The sequence below is a fragment of the Aulostomus chinensis genome, chromosome 24 (genome assembly GCF_037954235.1).
Source record: "Aulostomus chinensis isolate RoL2024-O1b breed Wild chromosome 24, RoL_Achi_v1.0, whole genome shotgun sequence".
Taxonomy (NCBI): domain Eukaryota; kingdom Metazoa; phylum Chordata; class Actinopteri; order Syngnathiformes; family Aulostomidae; genus Aulostomus; species Aulostomus chinensis.
In genome coordinates this window covers 15,866,290-15,892,014 of record NC_141343.1, presented here as the reverse complement: position 1 = coordinate 15,892,014, position 25,725 = coordinate 15,866,290, and the positions used below count along the sequence as shown (strand labels likewise).

Here is a 25,725-nt window from a genome sequence, read left to right as displayed (position 1 = left end):
TAGCGTGTGACGCTCTCGCTAACAGTACAAAACACACTCCTGTGCTGGACTAAATGACATGTTTACACTGGGAGGTGTTCCGTCTGGTTGTTTGAGTGCTGGCTGCCTTGAGGAGTGCCAAAATTCCCCTCAGTTCACACACACACACACACACACACACACACACACACACACACACACACACACACACACAGAGTTCTCTGGTGACTGGTGTAACAGTTTGAGGACAGTTTCAACCTCTCCACGTCTTTCACAGGTGCTCCATCACAGATTGGAGTGGTGTCATGTTGGAGGTTGTTTCAGGTCCCGTGTCTCGCCGTACGTCCCTCCACGGTCCCGCGATGCGAGTCCCAAACTGTCTCCTATGTTCTGGAAAAGGCTGGAATTCAACATATGACAGAACAGAATGGAGCGGGAGATGAATTAGCATTATTGAATGTGCGAATGACTCTTGAAGCGTTAATGTATCTCGTAAAATACAGGAAGTTAGCTTGGTAGCCTGCCTGGCTGGCGAGATTCCTCCCCCCTCAAGCCAGGCCAGGCCAGGCCAGGCCAAGCCAGGCCAGGCCAGGCCAGCGACAGACAGCGCAGATAAAACAAAGGTCTCAGTTCTATCGAGGCCGTTCCTTCAATCAATCTGCTCAGTCGGTGCTGCTGCTTCAGTCTCCTGTTTGAGTCGCGCGAGTCAGCGACACGAGAGAGCTGCACTCACTTGGCTCGTTCGCATGATCGCCCCCTCCTGAAATATGTGGAAGGGTTGTGTGTGAAAGGGGTGGGTTCAGTGTGTGAGTGGGGGGGCACTGTCTGAACTGTGACGTCACACGTCAGCCAAAAACGCATCGGTCCATTTTCCCGGGGCGATTCAAAAAAGGGGAGCTACTTCAAACAGAGGTGATGACACTGCCTCACACTTGGTGTGTCTCCCCCACAACTGGGGGACGTTGAAGAAACACCAAGAACACCAACACGATGATTTTCATTCTAGGGGACCTTTAAAGACAGTCATTGATTTAGAAGCAAAGACACAATGCTAACCCTTTCCAGGTTTTAGGACTGGTTCCAGTGCTACAGGCTAAGGCTAATCCTAGCAAGTCCCACTGCACTACCTTTCTCACATTCGCTGCTTCATGAATTGTAACACGTATGTGGATTATTACTTTCCACCACGCTGCCCAGCTTCAGAGGGAGTTACTCTGTTCTTTTCATGAATATATATGGAAGTATGTCAGTGATGGAAGTTTATGTGGGACACCGGGGATCAGAACTGGGCTTCATGATGCTTGATGAGGCTGATCACATCCCAAGATTCACGCCTGGCAGATTCCTGTACGTTGACAGTGCGTAGCTACGAGGTGCTGACATGAAGGCGTTCACCAGGAGAGCGCTACATCCCTGAATGCTCATTAATCCGTCCGCGCCGGACAGCTGGCGCCCGTTTCAGCAACGGCCGCACCGATTCAGCAGCAGTTGCTGTGCATCCATGTTTTCGTTCTTGGATGTCAGCGGCTCTCAACGTCCCTCCGACTCGTCCTGCTGAGTTTATCAATCCCACGTTGGAGGCGGCTGATGGAGACGGTTGAATCTTGATAAAATAAAGGTCAGCAGGACAGAATCCGCCAGCTTGTGATGGCTTACTTCCCCCCACGTATTCATTCAGCTTGGTTACACGCCACTTTTCCCCCTGGTCATCCACACCCTTGGGTACTCGCCATGTTCGCTTGAATTAATTCAAGGTGACGCACTTCTGTGTTCTCGGTGGAACAAACTCAGCCAGACAGGAGGACCCTTACAGGACGGTTCCGTGTTCTACATTGTTCCGTATCTGGACTGAAGTGAGTCCAGCTGCTCCTACTGGGCCAGGCTGATCCACGGAGACGAGAAACAAAAGGCGTGTTGCTGACTTGGAGTCACAAGGTCACGTGACTTTGAAATGCTAATGAAGTAAATCACTGCGTTGCATGAAAATATTCATGTATAAAATAATCAGCCATTAAAGCTCGTCAGTCTGCTTGGGAGTGAGTTGGAGTCCTGAGGTCATGTGACGTGGAAGCCATTGACAACCAAACAATGATTTTTATGGTATATGGAGAGTGTATTTTGCTCTGAAATACTCCTTTGATACACAGCAGCCATTGAAGTACTGCTCAAGTTCTGTCCGATATCTTCTGATCAGTGGTGCTGAGGTCACATGACATAGAAGCTGCTGAAAAAACAGTAATTTTTGCACTAAATTATTTGTATAAAATACAGAGTAGAATAAACTTTTCCTCTCAGGGCCTCCAAAATAGAGACACCCTCATCCCAGGAGGCGGTTTACCCCCCCCCCCCCCCCCCCGCCAACACCTTGGGATGCAGGAAAAATAAAAAAATGAGGTCAATACAATCAGCACATGAGAAGGAAGGAATATTTCAGTCACGTCTCGTTCCTCTCCCCTGGAAGTGGAAAGAGCAGAAGGAGCTTAAGTGTGTCACTCGGGGAAACGATGGCGTTGTTACGTAACGCTGCAGCTGACGAGTGATGTTCTGGTTCTCAGCAGCTCTGCTCCCGGTCCGGAGAACAGTACAGTAGAGTTCTAGCCCGGATTAAAACGCGTCACGTTTGTTTTTCCTCCCGCCTCGGCATGAAAGAGCTTGTTTTATACTCCTCTGACAACTGGGTGATACAAATACACCAGCAAAGTGGAAGAATACAGTTTTAAAGCCGGAGGAGTGTGAGGATGAAGTATTTATACCTGAACACATAGTATTTGTATACATGTATATAAACTGTTTGATTGAGCTTGATTTGATAACTTTAACCACTGCTAATCAAGTGTACCTGCATTAGAAAAGCAAATAAGTTTAAATTTAAAAATTACCAGTAAAATACATAGCCTACAGAATTTGTATTAGCATCTTTTTAGCATGTTTTGTAGCTACATGGCAGCGTCTTGTTGCTAACCCACAGAAAATAAACGATCCAGTCAGACTATTGTCATGAGTCCGTTTCTCACATAATGAAAGATTGTGTTTTTTCATCTGACAGACCCGTCACATTTTATGTGAAACATTTCACATCATAAAATTGTTAGCTACTGTTGCCGTAGAACTGAGCGCCCTCTTGTCGTGCTTTCAGGTTGAAGCTATGATTTGGGAAAGGATATTTATTTTTATTAAAGAACGAGAATCTAAAATGGAAAGTAGATATTTACAACATATAAAGTTTACTTCAAACATTGAAATAATAATGACAGTACTTTTAATCCTCGAACTTGAATTTGAGTGGGACTGACAAGCCAACGCTAACGTTAGGCTATCGTGTAGATTTGTTTGTAGATTTGGGATCTCCTGTGTTATTAATGGGCAGTGACATGTTGTATTGTGAACCACTGGTCTGGAATCAGCTGTGGACCAACTTTTGGCCTCATTCATGAATGATTCACGTTCTTACACCCAAATGAGTTCCTAGCCACTCCAGGATTGTTGCAACCCTCAAGGTAGCCTCATGGACAAACAGAAGCCCAAGGAGAAGGGAGAGGAGGTACGAATGACCTTCAGACTTCCTGTCTGGAAGACTAAGGGTTCGAATCATCCTGGCGAGAGTAAGAAACTAATTTGTGGATAAGAAGGTTTCATGACTGAGGCCCAGGTGTGATCACACCTGCAGCCTCCAGCTCAGGCGGGAGAACTCGCAGCTCCACGAGTAGAACCAAGCTGGACCGTACCACTGAGAGCACCGGGAGGGGGGTCCAGACGAGACAAATGTCCTCCTCCGCCCTTAATGTATCACCTCAGCTCACACCGGAGATGCCATAACAAGTGTTTACTCGTTACTTACTCGTCGTGGTTTGAGTAAACAACTCGCACCTTCATTTATTGTGAGTAGCTCACAGCCCCCCCCCCCCATAACTCCAGCGCGCTCCTCCATCGAGCCCCCCGCATCAGAATCTTCCTCCTGCTGGAGAAACGGAGGAAAACCAACAGCAGAGGAACGTCAGGAAGAAGAAGAAGAAAATAAAAAAAGGAGGTGGAGGAAAAGTGAAAGAACAGATCCGCGGGAAGCTTGGAGGACAAAGAGAGGGAGAGCGCGAGAGGAAAGCACTCGTCCAGCTGCGCGTGAGAGACTCGGGAGGGAATTTTCGGCTTTTGTTCATCTGCAGATTTAAAAGGTGAGTTTGTGTTTGCTGCTCTGTGTCGCGTGCGTCGGTTTAATTAAAAATGAATTCCAGCTGCAGACAATTGAAGGAGGTTCAAACCTCTGAAGATGCGAGGAAGCCTTTGCACGACTGCATGATGCCCCACCATGTTTACCTCGTGCAAGACATGAAATAGCAATTTGCCTAATTAAGATAAAATGTTTGTTTACCGTATACAGCCTCATACGTGGGGGTGTGTGTGGGTGGGGGTTGTTTATTGAGGCGCACGTGTGGCATCGCCAGCGGGTCTTTGTCCTCCCCCCACCATGACAGCTCATTGTAATCCAGTATTGGCATTCACGTGGCGCATGAACCTGAATCATTAAGAACCCCCCCCCCCCCCCACACACACACACACACACACAAACCCTGAAGTGTCTCCTCTGTCAGCATCTTCCTGTATACCTGCTGCACTTTTACACTTTAAAACTTTGATTTTGAAAGGTTTGTTTGTGCCTCCTGTCTCTGAGTTGGTGGTGTGTGTGTGTGTGTGTGTGGGGGGGGGGGGGGGGGTCTCGTGGCGCCCAAGCAGCCCTGTGCCTCAATGTCAAATGGAGGTGTGTCCCCTCTGTCCCTGCAGCTGCTGCTGTCCTGCTGGATCCGGTGAAAACACAGAAAAACCCATAACAAAAAAGTGTTTGCTGTGTGTGTGTGTGTGTTGTGTGGAATAGCTTAATGTTTTGCCTGGTGTCACACACACACACACACACACACACACACACACATACATGCAGGGAACACACGTATTCTGTGAGTCATGCCGCATTTGGAGTCTCGCGGCCTTTTGAGTGAAGTGCTGTTGATAACGTGCTGGTGTGTGCGCATGTGGCGTGGTGCACGCGCGTCTGTGGTCTGCAGACTTTGTCGCCTCATCAGAAACGATAGTGAGGAAATTCGGTACCGCAGCTACACGCACACATACACACTGAGTCCTTCTTGGTTAGAAATGTGTGTATTGGTAGTTATTTGTGTAGTATTTTGGTAGTTTATTGTATCAGAAGGAGAGAAAATGAGCCTGCAGGAGTATTTCAGCTGGTTCGGGGAGGACAAAAGGTTCCCTTCACCCAAACCCTTCAAACCCTTGTTCTCACACTGCATCTGATGTGGTTTGGATGTTTCTGTCTCTGACATATTTACCTTCAAACCCACAATAACAGACTTGAAATGTAAATTTCACAAACTCAGCCACAGTGTGACTTCTCCAGAAATGTTTCGTTAATCTGCCAGCATGGACATTTTCTATGGGAGGGTTTCTTTGAAAGACTCGGTCCTGCTGTCTGCTTCATTTCAACTTCTTTCTCATCTCAACCAAGCACAGATGTAGGCATCTTAGGTGTCTCAGGAGAACCTTCATGGAAAACGCCATCTCTTAATGTTAATGTCAGAGCAAGGAGACGACCTAACCTCGGCCTGGGCGACCCAACCTCGGCCTGGGCCACCCAACCTCGGCCTGGGCGACCCAACCTCGGCCTGGGCCACCCAACCTCAACCTGGGCGACCCAACCTCGGCTTAGGCGACCCAACCTCGGCTTAGGCGACCCAACCTCGGCTTAGGCGACCCAACCTCGGTCTGGGCGACCCAACCTCAACCTGGGCGACCCAACCTCAACCTGGGCGACCCATCCTCGACTTAGGCGACCCAACCTCGGCCTTGGCGACCCAACCTCGACCTGGGCGACCCAACCTCGGCCTTGGCGACCCAACCTCGACCTGGGCAACCCAACATCAGCTTAGGCGACCCAACCTCGGCTTAGGCGACCCAACCTCGGCCTTGGCCACCCAACCTCGGCCTGGGCGACCCAACCTCGGCCTGGGCCACCCAACCTTGGCCTGGGCCACCCAACCTCGGCCTGGGCGTCCCAACCTCGACTTGGGCGATATTTCGCCTAAAATGTTACTTATTGATCAAGTACTTGCACCAGGATTTTGTCCTGCTTGACTTCTTTGTGAATGCAGAAGTCAGAAAATGCAAAATTCATATATGTTACTGGAAGCTCGAGGAGGCCGACAACCAACAACTGCAAAACTGCCCAAAATATCAGTTTATATACCCTCAAACGCATCATCCAGTGGAATCCAAGTCTTCCTTATCCAGTCGCGTGCTTGGTAATCATGTATTGGTAGAACCGCTAGTATTCAGGTAGAATTTAGCTCTCAACAAGGTGTTTGTGGAGTATTGAGTGTACGACTGGGTGACGGCAGTATTACTGTGAATGAGCATAGCCGCTGATGAGTCACAACAGTGATTTGTTGTGGGGGTTCTGGAACCATATCGTATTCATCTGCCGGGGCCAAAAATACACTCTTCTGCTGGAACAGTCGCCCTTCGGTCTTATACTACATCCCTGAGTTCTTGCGCTCTGGCCAGACTTATAATCCCAGGAGATCAACAAGTTGGCGGACAGGAGCCAACGGAGTTCAAGTCCTGGGGTGGGGGGGCATTTCTGAACCTTACAAGACGAAGCATCATTAAGTGATAGATGTGGAACGTGGTTTCTGACTTGTGTTTTTGTCATTGAATCGGTTTCTGAGGGTTCTATTGACCAAGCTGACCTCATTCCAGACCAGTTGCAGCATCATTGGACATCGCCTGTGTTCGCTCGGATTGTCTGTGACAGTTTGACCTTTTCCACTCCAGACAGAGCCAACCCAACATCAACTGGGACACATTTATTTCCTCTGATACTCCATGGCCACTTTTTCTCTTAAATTCAGTTTGTGTTTTCCTACGTTTTCCAGCTCCTGCCATCAGCTTTCAGCTTTTATGTCGTCTTTAAAAAGAACAGAGGAGACTTTTGAGTAAGAAATATTTTCAGCTTCTTTTTTCAACCATCTTCAAGCACAGTCACAGCTTGACGAAGTACCATATTAACTGTAATAGCTCTGCAGGTATTATGTAATAACAAATGTCCAGTAAATGCAGTAAGCGCATGGACTGACAGCTATTTAATACAACGATCAACCTGAATAAATCTTTGTCACACTATGCAACAGTTTAAATGTTTATTGAGTCCACAAACAGCATCGCAGGAATGAGTTCTTAAGCTAGGACGTACAGTAAGTCATCATTGTTAAATGCCTGGTTCCGTCTCCAAGTCCGTGGGTTTTTGTTGAGGTACTTGATACAAGGTCTGCGGTTGACATGAGCTGAAGATATTTTGTTCTACAGCTTGAAAAACATCTACAACACTTGTCCGTGGCTAACAAGCGCCTAAAGGAGACCACAGAGGTTGTTGAGAAAGTTGAACGGTGTTAAGACAAGAAGCACGGAGCTTAAATCTGGTGATGCCAAGTAACAGTGTAGTTTGTTAGCATAACGTTAGCTTTTTGCTGCTAATCATTTCATTTATGCTTCAGACATTTGTTTGTTAGTCGGATAACTTAAATGTTGTGGATAGATTTTGAATAAAACTGAAGAACAATTAATTACCGGTAGATGTTTTGAATTGATTTGTGATTGATCAGGTGATGGCAAATCTCTAGTGTGCGTTCTCCGTGTGACTTGGCGCTAAAAAATTTTGTAAACTCTTGACAAACACGTTTATGGCCGTCTTTATCAACCAAACATTATCAATCAGTATGTGTTTGTCACATTGGAAACCATATAAAGGGAGCATTTGGCGCTAAATATCATTTATATAATATGTTCAATAAAGTTACTGTATTTAATCAACAGTTCGATTCTGAATATGAATCAGCAAGCTCTGTTTCCAGATTAGCAAACATGCAGATTTTTGCTTTTCATTGGAAATTTTGTGTTCTATATGCACAAAAAACAATTTGTTGTAGTTTTAGCACCATCTTACTTACCTGACATTATCTCTTTTAAACATTTTCCTCATTTGCGCCATTTGTCAAAGTACAAATGCATTTCCGCAGGTATTGGGTGGCGGGGAGGTAGGAACTTACTCAAGCGCAGTCAGAGTGTCACCTTGCCTGTTGACTCGACCAATATTAACATTTACTCCCGCCGTGTTTGCTAATCCATCAGTGTTGACTGCAGGGAAATGCTTGACCTGTTAATCAGAAGCGAGGGATTATTCCCAAAATTCACACTGTTTCTTGATATTCATTCACCTGGGTTAGAGTAAAGCCTCTCGGCTAGTTTTGACAGTAAAATAGTTGGTATTGAATGTTAATTGTGTGGTACTTGGAGCTGAGAGCAGCCATGAAAGCAAACGCCGGTAACAGTGATGAAAGGTAGATGTGGATACGCAGCAAACTAGGCCAGTAAACAGCTATAATTGACTACTGCAGAGGTGAATGCAGGTCCCAGAAGCAGCGCTGCTCCTGCTCTCATCTCATCGGCCCAGAAATAGTCTTTTTTGTGTTATGTTGAGGTGTTGACGGCGCTGAAGTGATCCCACCAGCTGCTGGGCTAGCTGACCATGCCAATGTGAAGTATTGTGGTTGTAAATGGTGGTGTTGATGGTACAGACTTTGGGAACAGTTCTCTGAAGGCCTTGCGCTGTTGAGGATGAGATGTGTTGGAGGGAAAGGTGCCCAGTTGGATATTTTAGAACAAATAGCAGAAAAAAAACATAATAGGGTGAAGTAACTTCAGGCTCAGGCCCTAATAAATGATAGAAGCTGCATTAATGCTGACTTTTATGTCAATAGTGAACGACCCAACGACCAAAGGTACCTTTCCTTCACCTGGTACAAATAGAAACGAGAGAGAACCAAAGAAGCATCTTGCAAACACAAATGTACATAAATGGTCTTCCCAACTGTTAAACACAAACTCCTCTGGATCAGTTTTTCAGCCATATTGAGAGTTCTTAAGGGTTCAAATTATGATCAAGATAATTTCAGGAACCTGAATTGTTCTTCTGTCAACCACTTCATACGGGCTCAACGGAGCGAGGCTTCTACGCCACATCCAGAAAAATGTCGCCAATCTCTATCCTACTAATGACCTAGACCAGTCTCCTGGATCCAGGATCTACAATCCTGGATTGTGCCCAAAAGTTAATCACTTATTTTTTTCCCTTTTGTGTAGCCAGTATCTGATATGTCAAACTCGTTTGCCTAATAGCTGATACTGACTATGTCGTTTGCATTAACTTGTTGATAGGTAATTATCGTGTTGTACTATCGAAGAAACCTGTTAACATCGTGAAACGAAGCAAAGATGGAGAGACTTCATAAACAAGGAAGATTATTTGTTTTCGGGTCTTTGGACTGATGCGATACATGATATTCTTGTGCTCTCTTACATTTATTTAGCTTCATCTCAGGTTGACTCCTTTGTTGATGAAAGAGATTAAAGCTGCGGTGGACTTACTGTTTTGCAAGTGTGTCAAACAGTTCGTAATTGTGTTAATATTTGGCTCAAGAAGTCTGATATGAATAAAATGTGGAATTATCATAGTCGACCAGAGAGCTATTGAGAAGCGTGATGCCTTTTAATATCAATAAAATGTACTGGTGTGCAGTAACAAACTATCTTCCTGTCCTTTATTGACTCGCTCCAGTTGTGTCCTTGATGGCTCGGCGGCCGAGTGCTTTGACTAATGTTGCACGTCTGTTGGCACCGTATTGATTCCTCTCTGGTGACATGAGATTAAACTCGCGGTGTTAAAACCTGGATGACATGACACAAGACACTGTCAGAAATACAAAGCAAACACAGAAATTCACGCTCGCCGAGGTACAGACCAACGAGTGAAATCGTTGCAGATCACCATCTGCTGGTGAGGATCTTTTTTCAGATTGCCTTGTGGGTACTACGTCTATTTTTAAATTTCCTGACGTTTATATTCTGCAGTTTTATTTATTTATTTTTGTATTTTTTGAAACACCTTGTCCTTGGGCCATATCTTCACAAATTGATTGCGAGTGCAGAGACGTTTAAATACCAGCGATTGCTTTGGTTTGTACAGTGAACAACTTGATTTTCTGGATCACTTTACTTCCCAGAAACATACACAGAAATGTACTTCTTAAAACCCTGTAAGTGGAGATAGGTCAGCTATTTGGATACGATGCCTGCTGCCTCTGGTTGGTGTACTTGAGAATAGTTTTTTCGGGTAACATGATCTCAGATGTATTTTTACTTGGTGTACAGTGAAAAAGACGCCGTGCCACGCTGCGTAGGTACTTGACATCCGTCTGGTCTGCTGACCATGTGCGTAAGATTCTTGGTTGTATTTTTGTGTATATTAGTATTTATTGTATTGTGTGTGGGTGTTGGAGTGCAGCCTCAGTATCTGGGTCAGTGGATTTATCCTGTGTAGGTGTCCGAGGTTACATCAGTCTTAGAATCCAGTCCAGTGTGTTTGTTTTACAGGGAGACTGCATAGTCCTTCGCTGGATGGCTGGAGGCCAGATACAGATAGGCGAAGAAGCACAATGCCCCCGTCTGTTCCCACGAGTCCAAACAGCGCTTCACAACACCCTATTTATAGGCAGCGTTCCTGCTCAAGCTCCATTCATATTTGTCAGGTTGTATGTGTGGAGCAGAGTGCAAAGCCTCATCTCTTTTTCTAAAATAACGTCCAGCGTGGTGCACTAAAGTAGAGTCCTGAATGGTCTAAATATGCACGCGTTCTGGTGCCGTTAGAGGCGATGGTTTAGGAATTTTGTCATGAAAACGTCTTTGTGGAGGACAAATCAGTCCCCCTGCTGGGACGAACAATCCATCAGCAGTGTGTTTACAGGACGCAGATTACCTGCTATTGTGTCATACTTCTCCGAGCAACAGGGGCCGGTGCCGTCGTGGAGGTCAAAAGCCCGCAGGCTAGTAATGGATAAATATGTAACAGCAGGCTACCCGGTACTTAGCTCATTGGTTTTGTTTCTGTTTTTCCTATCGACCACTTAGTCTTAAAGATTCGTGCATCATAATTTAATTGAAGCGTTCACCAAACAGAATTCTCACAATGCTCATGGATCTGATCGCTGCAGGTTCACAGCCTGCTGCCAAGTTGAATGTGGATGGCACAGCACTTACAGTCTTCCCTAATGTTATCAGACCAAAGGGTTGAAGTGAGAGTGGAAAAACTCATTTTGCAGGCGCTGATTGATGCCCACCACAGTGTATCCAGTGTTTTCCAGCCGTAATGGTAACAGTATGACATCATCTTCCAGACAAGAGCTTTTAAACAATGGAAAGGAATATGGATCGGGAAAAAAACAGATTTTTCAATGTACCACCTCAGGGGGGTTCATTCTGAAGAGTCAGTGCCTCCAAGCAGGACGCCATGGTCGCTGGCTTTGGGCAGAGACCCAAAGAATGAGATCGGAGGTTCAAGTGCCCCTTCTGACGGACAGAAAATGGTCTCAAGTGCACTGAAGTGCACAATAGTCTTTCATATGGGTGCACCCCCCCGTGCACAGGCATTTGTACTCTTTTGGGTACATACCGGTACCTTTTTATTGCATTTGCATTTCTAAAGACAGAAGCCTGTTGATGATGCGCGCCAGAGATAGACCCGGTGTATTTAAGGTATTACCTTGCTCGGTCGGTTGCGACTGCGACCTGGATTAATACAACTGCTCTCCAGTAAATCCTCCCTTAAGGAGGATGATAATGTGCAGTTAGTGGTCATTTCAGAGGCTGTAATTTGTGGTGTTGATGAGCAGTACTGAGAGGTACTTCTAATGTACTTATTGTCGATCTTAAATCATATAAATGGGTTGTGTTACATTTGCTTTTGGAGGCCATACGTTGAAGAAGTTGCTGAAAAGCTGCAGCAGCAACCAGCACACTGTCGCCAGGACATTTATCTCTCTCAGCTTCGACATATCAGTTTACTCTGTTGCTGGAAGGTCAATTAGTTTGTGCGTACAATTGCGTGGGGTCATTGTCCGTCTCAGATTGCCTTTTCCCTTAAAATTCAATTCAGTCTGAGTCTCTTTCGTGGTCCTGTCACTAAAACGTGTCTGAATAAGAGCAGACCTGAACAAGAGGAAGCGCTTCTGTTTGTACATTCACGTAATTCCTGAAAGTCCATGACAGCTTCCTCTCATGTGTCACTTCATAACGTTTGAACAGCTATTTGGTGAGTCGGCCTGTGGGCCTTCAATCAGAGGCAGACGTCGGTGAAAACCAGATTTTGAATTTCATAGATACACAGATGATGTTCGAAATCATCCAAGTCCTTTGCTCCTCAGGACATCTTGGCTGCTCATGTAGTAACTACAAGTGTTGTCCTCTGTGAGTGCGATGGACTTATGAAGAATGGACCAGAGGTGAAGCTTGTGGAGATAGATCGCCCCCTGGTGGCTGGTTGCTCGAGAGGTCATAAATGTATCCATTTGTGACAAGACAAAAAAATAAAATCAAAACACACAACTGTGGCTTTCATTAGAATCTGATGTTATGCAATTGGACTTACAAATCCTCATGGATAGAACCTGTAATGGCATTTTCAGACTTCCCTCTAGGAATTGAAAGAGTAAAAATGTTGCATCGTGTTAAAGAAATCTTAAAATCTCATAAGTTGAATGACAGACTGTGTTGGACCAGCAGGTTTTGCATTTGTGTTTGTCAAGCTCATTCTGAAATGTTCCAGAAAAAGCAAACGTGAATTAGAAACATTTCCTTCTCTGATTTTCTTGAGCAGGTTCCATTGATGTGACCGTTACTACAATTACACACGCAAGTGCAACTAATCAAATTCTTCATGTTTGAAAAGCTGACAACAGAAAATGTGCAGTTGTCCTAACAAATGAAACAATAACCAACAATAAGGGTTGCTGGGGGACTCCTTTTGGAGTGGAGCCAAATGTGTTTGTCCATCAGAAACGTCTGTCCAAGGATATCTGCTCTTCCAGAGAATAAGCTTTTTCAGAGAGTGTTCTCGGCCTTCCTAGAGCCTGGATGTCTGAGTGGAGGTGATGAGGTCATGATGGAGAATGAAGGCTGGACCGCAGCGGACCGGCCGACACAAGGGGACAAAGTGATTTGCTGGGAGCCAGAGAGGGAGCTCTTGTCTGCCTCCATTCTTTGGTGGTTTGTGTGTCGTTTGGAGAGCCGAGATGATCTACGTATGCCCCATCCAAGATCTGATACTGTGGGAGGCAGCGGGAGGGAATACAGAGGGGAGCTTTGGCTCCTCTCTGGGTCTCCATGGTGGCTCCTTTCTTCCTTGCACACATTTAATCGCTCATTTTTTCCCTCTCATTTTCTGCTCTGTGCTTTGTCCTGCTGACACACCAACCCTGACCTCCACATTTGCAGGACTGTAGAGGTGCTTTGAAAGGTTCTGTAGCTGCTGCTGTTGTGAGCTTCAGTGTTTCTGATGGGCTGGGATTACCTGAGAGATAAACACTTGACACTTGAGGCAGGATTACAGTATGAGTACTTGTATCTTCATCACACTGAGACGTTAAAGATAAGTGGATAGGATAAATCCCTCTTGAGCTCCAAGAAGAAATAAAGTTGGCCCCATGCTACAGGATAGTCCAGTTGATTCAGGGTTTTATCCGGCAAAATGATCCTCTAGAGGGAGGGGTTTACTGATATAATCTTAATGTTTCTGAAGGGATTGGAGTCTTCCTGACTTTGAAATCCTGTGGTGTGAGAGGAACAGTTGTGGAAGGTCGGAAGAAACCCTGAATAGCCAGAGACGGCGAGAAGTCCAGGAGGTGTCACCAACCGGATGTTGCCTTTAGCTTATAGCAGTAACTAGCACCACCCCCACTGAGTGCTGCACGGATGACATGGCTTTGTTGTCCAAGAGGAAGTAAGCATTTCCATGGTTTCCCTCAACCGAAATCTAATGGGGGCATTTAATTTGTTTAATTATTGCTGAAAATAAACTCCAGCCATTGTGATTTCTGGGTTTCCATGTATGCGTTCCATTTTTTTCACTAAGCTCTTATCTCTGTTCAACCAAGTTTGAAGAAGGAGTTCCAAAGTTTCACTAAAGAACTGAAAACATGCTGGAGATCAAAGGGCAAGGTCACTCTTGCCTCACATGTATGTAATACTCTACCCGCTGTTTACCTGCGGAACACCTTGAAGTAATTTCTGCAAATTTGCCACAAACTTCCCGGGGACTTACGGTTGAATTAGAAAGATCCTGGTGGTCAAAGGTCACTGTGACAGGCAGACATCGCAAAGGCCTACAGCAAGAGATGTTGTTCTGCTTTTAGGTCAAACGTTTACGACTAAATGAAACAAACATGGAAGATGTTTCTGGTGTCGCGTTTGATCACGCAGGTTTGGTGGCGTGAAAAGCGAATGATGAGCTCTGTCTTGATAGTCTGATAGTAGTACAAGTTTTACAATATTTCCTACATTCAAAAAAAGCATAAATAGGCCCAGTGAGCAGCTGTGAGGCTTCCCACACAGGCTGCTTTTTATATCACCGATTAATCTTTGTTTTCCATCGTGGCTGTCCTGGATAATGCTTTTGACTAATGAGGTTTTGTCAATTTGTCTTATTTTTTTTCTTAAGGCAAACAAGTGTGGGTGCAAGCTTTTAACTCTTTTTTTTTTTTTTTTCTCCATGTGAGGCCTGCAAGGGGCTGGAAGGACAGCTCCATTTTATTAACTATCTACATCCTCCACCCTCGAAAGGGTCCAGCAGTTTTTAATGCTGCTTTACTATGATGCAATAGCAGTGCTGAACTTGAGGAGGTAAGGAAAAGTGTTGCTGTTAACGGCAAACATGAGGGATGAAATGTGAGTCGGTGGACGCTCCTCTTTGGATCTCTGCATTGTTTTGTTCCTAACCATCATGGACACACTCAACATTGCTGAAATGTGAAATATAATTCAGCCTCAGCAGTCTTTGTGTGGAGCTGCAGACTAAAAGGATTTCCTTCAGTTGAGAGCACAGATATGATCCAGAGAGAGTTTCTGTCCTCCCCACCTGGGTCTCTTCACTGTCGAAGGTGGGAGAACAACACTTCTGTTGTCAAATGAAAACTCTGGAGATTTCGTTTTGAAGTTTTGAACTGTACAAGACTTTCTTCCCTTTTAGAGTGAGAGAGAATCAGGTGGACGTTTGCATCATAAGCGGTTAAAAAAAGAACTCCTTGTTAGTTGCCTTTTATGATGACTTCAGAAAGTTGGAGCAGGAATGAGTCCTAACACCCGGATGTAGGTTAGCATGGATCAAGGCGCCGCAGCAGCAGGAGTCAGCTCCTGATTCCGCCTCACCAGTGATGAGTGTTGGCGTCCCATTTCTGTCAAAACAACCGTTTTGAACTGTAATCTCGCCCTCAGCCTAAACAAGTGTGTCTGTGCCTAAACCCAACCAGGCCGGGCTGAAACTGTTCCAAGTCAGAACTTGGACGCACTTGGCTCCTGTAAGTTCAGATGTAAAGAGTTGGCTCATCTGCAAACATGCATTTCTCCAGACCACTGCTGAGCTCATCTCACTTCCTTTGACAAACTGAAAGCATCGTTGCAAATCTTGAGTTTGACTCAGCGGCCACTGCAGCCCTCAGATTCTAGCCACAGGAAACACTGGGAATAATAATAATAAAGTGGATGTTTTCTCTGGTACCATTGTTAATACAAATATATGTTACTGAAATTCTTTTTTTTTTTTTTTTTTTTCAAACCTGTCCTGTTCAGCAGGTGGGGCAAGCAGTATCGATGTTCCTGGTGCCTTGCTGTACTGACGCAGTTTTACTCTGCAAAGGATGAATCTGATAAAGTCCTCCTATTGCCATTTGTGTTTCACTTTATTTGGAATGGTATTGGTTCATGGATAAAGCTACTGGACTGACTGACATTACTGAAATTCTGTTGGCAATGTCTTTTATTACTGCACCAGAGCTAAAGAAGCTAATATTGCAGGGTGAGATTTGTTGAAAAAATCCAGTTTCCTGTCTTAGATGATGATGATCTGCTTGGAATCCATCATTACAAAATATGATTCCAGTCTTGTAATCAGATACAGCACAAGCGGATGAATGTTACTGACCTGTTTCAGGTTTGAATCTGTGACATTTTAAAAAAAACACAAAAAAAACCAAGCAGAAATGAGTTCTGAAGACCTCCCACCTCCCGGTCTGCAACACTGAACACCTCAACATGGACGTCTAGGCGAGCGCCTCAGGTTTAACCTTTCAGCATTTCTGCCGCCAGACGACATTCTCAGTATAGGGGACCATAAACTCAGAGCACGACTTCAGGTTACCGTTCACGTGTCTTCAAATACAGCAGGAGAGAGTAAGAGACGGACTGAAAAAGGACAACGACCTGAAGGAGGAGCGGCCAGTGGAAGAGAACTCGAGAGAATGAAAAAAGTCAGCAGCGTGACAAAAGATAGATTAGAGAGAGAGAGATGGGGACGAGTGCCGAGCTGTGAGAAAGAGATTAAAGTAAAGAGAAGGAGGGCAGATGGAGATGGAGGGAGTTTTCTTGTGTGGCAGCAGCTTGTTACATCACGAGTTCCACTGTCCTTGTGTGGAGGGCCATGGCAACATAACAGTAGCAGGAAAATGGGCTTATTTTTATGACTGCTGCAGTGCTTTGAAGAGATCATTTCTAAGCTCTGCAACAACGTGGCAAGACAAGACGGGTGGTCTTGTCTTATAACGTGTCACTTCTACAAGCGCACTCCCCAAGTCTGAAAAATGTCATATCATACACAGTTTGAAGCCCCCACCTCCACCTCAGAGGCTAATTGGGTCAGCTTTGCTTGTCAGTTAGCAAGAAAATCTAACGGATTGATTTGAGTGAAATTGTTGGGATTACAGGACACTATTGATCGACTTTTGGAGGCAGTCTGGATCCAATTGTTGACCGTCCCAGGTCCTGGCAGGATGTCGCTGTTCTGGACGTGTCATGGATGAATTTCCATCAGATTCCTTGAGTCAGCCTGAAACAGTCGTAAGAAGAACGTTTTGTGTTGAATCTATGATCCCAGAGAAGAAAAGGCGTGAACACATTTTGACGGAACTCTATTCATGCTTTGTTTCCATGTAGCGTCCAAGATGGAAGTCTGGACTTTCTCATTTAGGGTGTCAGGTGATTTATGGTCATGTGACCCAACAAACTCTCCTCTCCTGTTACTGACGGACAAGTTGCCATAGTTACCTCTTGTGTCATTTATCTGTCAGCAGGATTACACCAAAACCTTTGGGACCAATTTTCACCGAACTTTGCGGTCAAATGAGTCATAGCGCCACCTCGTGGTTACAGGAAGTGATATTTGCATCTCAGCTGCTCCTTTATGTGAAATCCAAATACTCTCAGGTCTCACATCCCTCTCACTCTACAGAAGTTTAATCAGGGCCTGAAAGTGCCAGAGGCCAAGAAGTTTGTCTCCGCCCTCCAAGTGCCTTCGCATTAACAATTTATCACATTTGAATCACTCTCGCTGAAAAAATCCACCTTCACCGTATAATCACAACCTTTCTATGTTCATCAGCATGAAATCATCAGCTTAATCACATCCGAGCATCATCGTCATCATCCAGCAGCAGCCAATCCCCGCTCAGCCTTCTCAGCGAAACACCACCAGACCTGCAGACCTCTGGAGAGCCGACAGCAGCCGGGATCCAGAGGGAACGAGTGGTGACATTGCCCTGCATGAAAGGACAAAGAGATGGAGTCAGAGCAGCAGGGGGAGGAGAGAGAGAAAGAGGGTGAATAAATGGCAAGGAGGAGTGATGGAAACAGGGCCTGACACGTCACTAAGGGCCCAGATTGATTAAACCCCAAATGTTTTGCTGCATTAAACAAACTTGGATTCATTTATCAGCTCTCAGAGACAGTCGGTGCAACAGATGACATCCCTCTTTTTCTCAGCTTTTTCCCTCCTCTCCTGCTCTGTCTTTTTCTCCCATGTTTCTCTCCCCGTGGTGACAGACGGCGCCTCCTGTGCAGTTTGGCAGTTGTTACACTTGGCCGGATCAGAGCGGCCAAGGCAGAGATGATGGGAGATGGATGATGGAGGGAGTTAGGCCGATTAACCATGTTACAGCACAGGGGAAAGTGTGTGTGTGTGTGTGTGTGTGCGCGCGCATGCGAGCAAGCAAGCGTGAGCAGATTAAATATAATGATGGTGATACACAAGACCAGTATCAATTCTACTTTATACACAAAGGGGTCATGTGACTGTCTTTGCCATCACCTCGTTGGAGCGGATACAGACCGTTGATGCAGGCCCACAAAATGTTAAGGTCGCACCAGAAACCGTAATGCCGTGTGGGGGATACACGCCTCAGCGTGGCCGTCAAGTTGATTTCCAGAGAAGCTACACAACTAGATATCGAAGAGCTAATGAAGCGCAAGCCAGGATGCTTACAGCAGCCGAGCGGCAACGGCTGAGCAAGCCCAGGATTCGTTGCAGTTTTTGGGGCGATCCATTTTGGTTTATTCATCATGGTGAAGACAAACATGCCATCATGAGCTGAAATGATCACAGAACATAAAAGAAAAAAGAGGCCAGTGCCTGTACTGCAGAACCCCAAAAAAGCTGTGTTGCAAGGCTGGGTTGTGGATTTGTCAGAACTCAAGTCACTTTAGCTGGACAAACGTGGCTTGTTAACAAATCCCTGCCCTTAAATATCAGGCCAGACTTGTGTTACTAGGGAAGTCCTTCATGCAGGATCTCTGGTGTCACGCGTGTTACTTTCTCTGGAAGCTGGAACCCGAGGAGGGGGATCAGTAGACCAAACCAAGTTGCTACAGAGGCACCAAAATAACATAGTATTAGTGGAGATTTCTGCCTGATACGATGGGAGAGAAGCTGACGAATGAAATACATGTAAGACTAATGTGACAGTGTGTGGACGAGCAGAATGATAGACAATAGCAGCCATGAGGTGGGAGGAGCAAGTCAATCTATAGTTGGACTGGGGATGGGGGCTCAGTCTTTGCATTCAACATTGAGTTCAACAGGTTAAGAGGAACAGTTACTGTAAACCTCAGAGTATTTGACTAGCTTACTATGAACCATTTGATTAGCTAACCATTAACCATTTGACCAGCTTACTATGAACTGTTTGATTAGTGAACTATGAACCATTTGATTAGCTAACCATTAACCATTTGACCAGCTTACTATGAACTGTTTGATTAGTGAACTATTAACCATTTGATTAGCTAACTGTTACCCATTTGACCAGCTTACTATGAACCGTTTGATTAGCGAACTATTAACCATTTGATTAGCTAACTGTTACCCATTTGACCAGCTTACTATGAACTGTTTGATTAGTGAACTATTAACCATTTGATTAGCTAACTGTTACCCATTTGACCAGCTTACTATGAACCGTTTGATTAGCGAACTATTAACCATTTGATTAGCTAACTGTTACCCATTTGACCAGCTTACTATGAACTGTTTGATTAGTGAACTATTAACCATTTGATTAGCTAACTGTTACCCATTTGACCAGCTTACTATGAACTGTTTGATTCGGGAACTATTAACCATTTGATTAGCTAACTGTTACCCATTTGACCAGCTTACTATGAACCGTTTGATTAGCGAACTATTAACCATTTGATTAGCTAACTGTTACCCATTTGACCAGCTTACTATGAACCGTTTGATTAGCGAACTATTAACCATTTGATTAGCTTACTTCTAACCATTTGACTTGCTTGCTTTTAGCTCAAAAGAAAAATACAAATAAAATACAAAATACATAAAGATGTACTGTCTTTAAACTGTCTAGTAGAAATACTTTCTTCCTGCTTCTTTGAGTGGAATTCCTTCTGTAGATACACAGATACCACAATGTACTCTGGAGGAATTGTCTTGCAGTATATTGTTGATGGCAACCCCATCATGACACCGTGGTGATCCTTTGCTACCACCATGGTGTCAGTGACAGGTGCCTAGCATGGATTTCTCTGTGATACTCATTCCTGTTAGATATTGTATGGGGAAGGAAGTATTGCAGTATTGATTTTTCCTCCTGTTGTGTCCCAGCCCGTCTCGAGCTGAGCAGCCTTGCTATGTTTTGTCTTTATTTTGGTGTCCAGGCCATCTTGTCCTCTCTGTTCTGCCGTTCTTCCTGGCTCCTTCCAACTGCCACTAATAGCTAATTAACTTCCACAGGGTCCCGCTGGAAAACCACTACATGCACTCCTTTAATCACTTCCTCAGTGTGTGTGTGTGTGTGTGTGTGTGTGTGTGTGTGTGTGTGTCTACATCACATTAGAAGGTCTGAGATTGTTGCGTCTCTTCTACCTGTACAGGACGTGACACCATGACAACGGAAATGCAGGAGATCGCCATCACAGAGGACAAGCCTTTACTGACGGGTCAGGCCGACTCCAGCAAGGTCAGCGATGATGCCCCACACACACATACACACACACACACACACACACACACACACACACACACACACACACACACACAGTTTACCCATGATAATTGTATCACAGGCTGCGTGTAATTGAATTTAATCACAGAAACAGAAAACAGCACACTTGTGTCAACAAACTGTCATCAGTGTGTGTTACTCGTCTTTCATCACACATAAAGATAAGAGGCAAGTGTGTGTGGTGGCTGAGTCCTTTCTGTGTGTGTGTGTGTGTGTGTGTGTGTGTGTGTGTGTGTGTGTGTGTGTGACCAAAACCCATGTGTGACAGCGTGTGTTCCATTTGTGCATGAGTGTGAGAGTGTGTCAAGCGTGTGTGTGGTATGTGTGTTTGAGCACAGCTGCAGCAGAGCCGACTCAGATTTGCCAGCGTTGACGTCAAAGCCCCCCAGGAAAGTGTGTGTGTGTGTGTGTGTGTGTGTGTGTGTGTGTGTGAGAGAGAGAGTGGGGGGGTCTGCCATTCTGTTGTACCCTGCAGATGCAATACTGCAGAGCAGTTGGTCGCTCACTGCTGACACCTGGTGAAGAAAGAAGGAACTGGAGCTCTTGATTTAGACTGAATGAGTGCAGCGACCCTTAATGGGACCAGTTTAACTTGTTGAGAGGTGTTGATGGTTTCCCAGCCCCTCAGCCCATGCAGGCGGTGCTGGAACAGGGATTAGTGTTGACTTAGTGTTGACCTCATAGACTAAATGGAGGGGACAGGCTACATGTTGTGAGCACTGATTATTCAAATGAAGGGAACAAGTCCTTCCTTGTGGCCTCAAAATCTATTGCCCTGTGGCTGGTGCAGGGCTCGCACACTAGAACCAGGCCGCCCCTCCAGCCCGCGGCCCACCCATCCATCAGGTCCCTCCAGCTTGTCATTCATTAGAGGTAAATACATCTCCCATTACCCCCACACAGGCATCCTCCAGACAATTTGCAGCATCACGGGGGACTTAAGCTCCATAAATGACTACAACACCTGAGTGTAACGTGTGTGTGTGTGTGTGTGTGTGTGTGGGTGGGAGAGAGAAAGCAAAGCCGGCTGCAGACTTCTGCCTTCATATACACGTTCATATACACGTTCATGTACACGCTCGTATATGAGCTGATATACATGTATAAGAGCATGTACATGAACGTGTATATGAACACATATGAATATGTATGAGCACGTATATGAAAATGTTCATATACGTGCTCATAAACGTGTTCATATGCATGCTCACACGTTAATATACATGCACATATACATGCTCATATACATGTACATATACATGCTCATATACTTGTAAATATACATGCTCATATACATGTACATATACATGCTCATATACATATACATGCTCATATACATGTACATATACATGCTCATGTACTTGTTCATATGCATGCTCATATACATATACATGCTCATATACATGTACATATACATGCTCATATACTTGTTCATATGCATGCTCATACATATACATGCTCATATACATGTACATATACATGCTCATATAAATGTACATGCTCATATACTTGTCCTTATGCATGCTCGTAACATAAACATGCTCATATACGTGTACATATACATGCTCATATACATATACATGCTCATATACATGTACATATACATGCTCATATACATGCTCATATACATATACACGCTCATATACATGTACATATATATGCTCATGTACATGTACATATACATGCTCATATACATAAACATGCTCATATACTTGTTCATATGCATGCTCATATACATGTACATGCTCATATACATGTAAATATACATGCTCATGTACATATACATGCTCATATACATAAACATGCTCATATACATGCTCATATACTTGTTCATATGCATGCTCATATACATGTACATGCTCATATACATGTAAATATACATGCTCATATACATGTACATATACATGCTCATATACATGTACATGCTCATATACTTGTCCTTATGCATGCTCGTAACATAAACATGCTCATATACGTGTACATATACATGCTCATATACATATACATGCTCATATACATGTACATAAACATGCTCATGTACATGTACATATAAATGCTCATATACATAAACATGCTCATATACATGCTCATATACTTGTTCATATGCATGCTCATATACATGTACATGCTCATATACATGTAAATATACATGCTCATATACATGTACATATACATGCTCATATACATGTACATGTTCATATACATGTAAGTGTACATGCTCATATACATGTCCATGTACATGCTCATATACATGCTCATATACATATACATGCTCATATACATGTACATATACATGCTCATATACTTGTTCATATGCATGCTCATATACGTATACATGCTCATATACATATACATGCTCATATACATATACATGTACATATACATGATCATATACTTGTTCATATGCATGCTCATATACATGTACATGCTCATATACATGTAAATATACATGCTCATATACATGTACATATACATGCTCATATACATGTACATGCTCATATACGTGTACATATACATGCTCATATACATATACATGCTCATATACATGTACATATACATGCTCATATACATGCTCATATACATACACATGCTCATATACATGTACATATACATGCTCATGTACATGTACATATACATGCTCATGTACATGTACATATACATGCTCATATACATAAACATGCTCATATACATGCTCATATACTTGTTCATATGCATGCTCATATACATGTACATGCTCATATACATGTAAATATACATGCCCATATACATGTACATATACATGCTCATATACATGTACATGTTCATATACATGTAAGTGTACATGCTCATATACATGTCCATGTACATGCTCATATACATGCTCATATACATATACATGCTCATATACATGTACATATACATGCTCATATACTTGTTCATATGCATGCTCATATACATATACGTGCTCATATACATATACATGCTCATATACATATACATGTACATATACATGATCATATACTTGTTCATATGCATGCTCATATACATGTACATATACATGCTCATATGCATGTATATATACATGCTCATATGCTTGTATATATACATGCTCATATACATGTACATGCTCATATACATGCTCATATACATGTACATATACATGCTCATATACATGCTCATGTACTTTTTCATATACATGTACATATACATGCTCATATACATGTTCATATACATGCTCATATACATGTACATATACATACTCATATACTTGTTCATATACATGCTCATATACATATACATGCTCATATACATTCTCATATACATGTACATGCTCATATACATGTACATGCTCATATACATGCTCATATAAATGTACATATACATGCTCATATACATGTACATATACATGCTCATATACATATACATGCTCATATACTTGTTCATATACATGCTCATATACATATACATGCTCATATACATGCTCATATACATTCTCATATACATGTACATGCTCATATACATGCTCATATAAATGTAATATACATGCTCATACATGTACATATACATGCTCATATACATGTACATGCTCATATACTTGTCCTTATGCATGCTCGTAACATAAACATATGCTCATATACGTGTACATATACTTGCTCATATACATGCTCATATACATGTACATATACATGCTCATATACATGCTCATATACATATACATGCTCATATACATGTACATATACATGCTCATGTACATGTACATATACATGCTCATATACATATAGATGCTCATATACATGCTCATATACTTGTTCATATGCATGCTCATATACATGTACATGCTCATATACATTTACATATACATGCTCATATACATGTACATGTTCATATACATGTAAGTGTACATGCTCATATACATGTCCATGTACATGCTCATATACATGCTCATATACATGTACATATACATGCTCATATACTTGTTCATATGCATGCTCATATACATGTACATGCTCATATACATATACATGCTCATATACATATACATGCTCATATACATATACATGTACATATACATGCTCATATACTTGTTCATATACATGCTCAAATACATATACATGCTCATATACATGTACATATACATGCTCATATATATATACATGCTCATATACTTGTTCATATACATGCTCATATACATGTACATATACATGCTCATATGCATGTATATATACATGCTTATATACATGTACATGCTCATATACATGTACATTTACATGCTCATATACTTTTTCATATACATGTACATGCTCATATACATGTACATATACATGCTCATATACATATACATGCTCATATACTTGTTCATATGCATGCTCATATGCATGAACATATACATGCTCATATGCATGAACATATACATGCTCATATACATGTACATATACATGCTCATATACATGTACATATACATGCTCATATACTTGTTCATATGCATGCTCATGTACATATACATGCATATATACATGTACATATACATGCTCATATACATGTACATATACATGCTCATATACTTGTTCATATGCATGCTCATGTACATATACATGCATATATACATGTACATATACATGCTCACATACTTGTTCATATGCATGCTCATGTACATGTTCATATACATGCTCATATACATGTACATATGAATGCTCATATACATGTTCATGTGCTTGCTCATGTACATGTTCATATACATGCTCATATACATGTACATATGCATGCTCATATACATGTACATATACATGCTCATATACTTGTTCATATACAGGCTCATATACATATACATGCTCATATACTTTTACATATACATGCTCATATACTTGTTCATATTCATGCTCATGTACATATACATCCTCATATACTTGTTCATATGCATGCTCATGTACATATACATGCACATATACTTGTTCATATGCATATACATGTTCATATACATGCTCATATACTTGTTCATATACATGCTCATATGCATGCTCATATGCATTTTCATATATGTGCTCATTTACACGTTTAAATACATGCTCATATACATGTTCAAATACATGCTCACATATACATTTTCATATACATGGTTGATATAACTGTTCTTATACATGCTCAGACATGTTCATATTCCCACACACACTCATACATACTCTTATTCATATACATGTACTGGTGCAAGTTCATATAAACACTCATACACGATCATATAGACACTTTCACGATTATACACAGGTTCATATATTATATTATATTCATGTTCATGTAAAATTTAAGACACATACACATT

At 42.9% G+C, this 25,725-nt stretch overlaps 1 protein-coding gene across 1 annotated transcript in view; it reads left to right on the top strand.

Moving 5' to 3' along the window:
- The first annotated feature begins 3,767 nt into the window (after positions 1-3,767).
- Positions 3,768-25,725, top strand: part of ndrg2 (NDRG family member 2) — a 32,069-nt gene continuing 10,111 nt past the window's right edge. The window contains exons 1-2 of the mRNA XM_086196787.1: positions 3,768-4,148; positions 20,302-20,387. Of these exons, the coding sequence (XP_086052913.1) occupies positions 20,313-20,387 (75 nt within the window). The 5' untranslated portion in view covers positions 3,768-4,148; positions 20,302-20,312. The remainder of the gene's footprint in view (positions 4,149-20,301; positions 20,388-25,725) is intronic.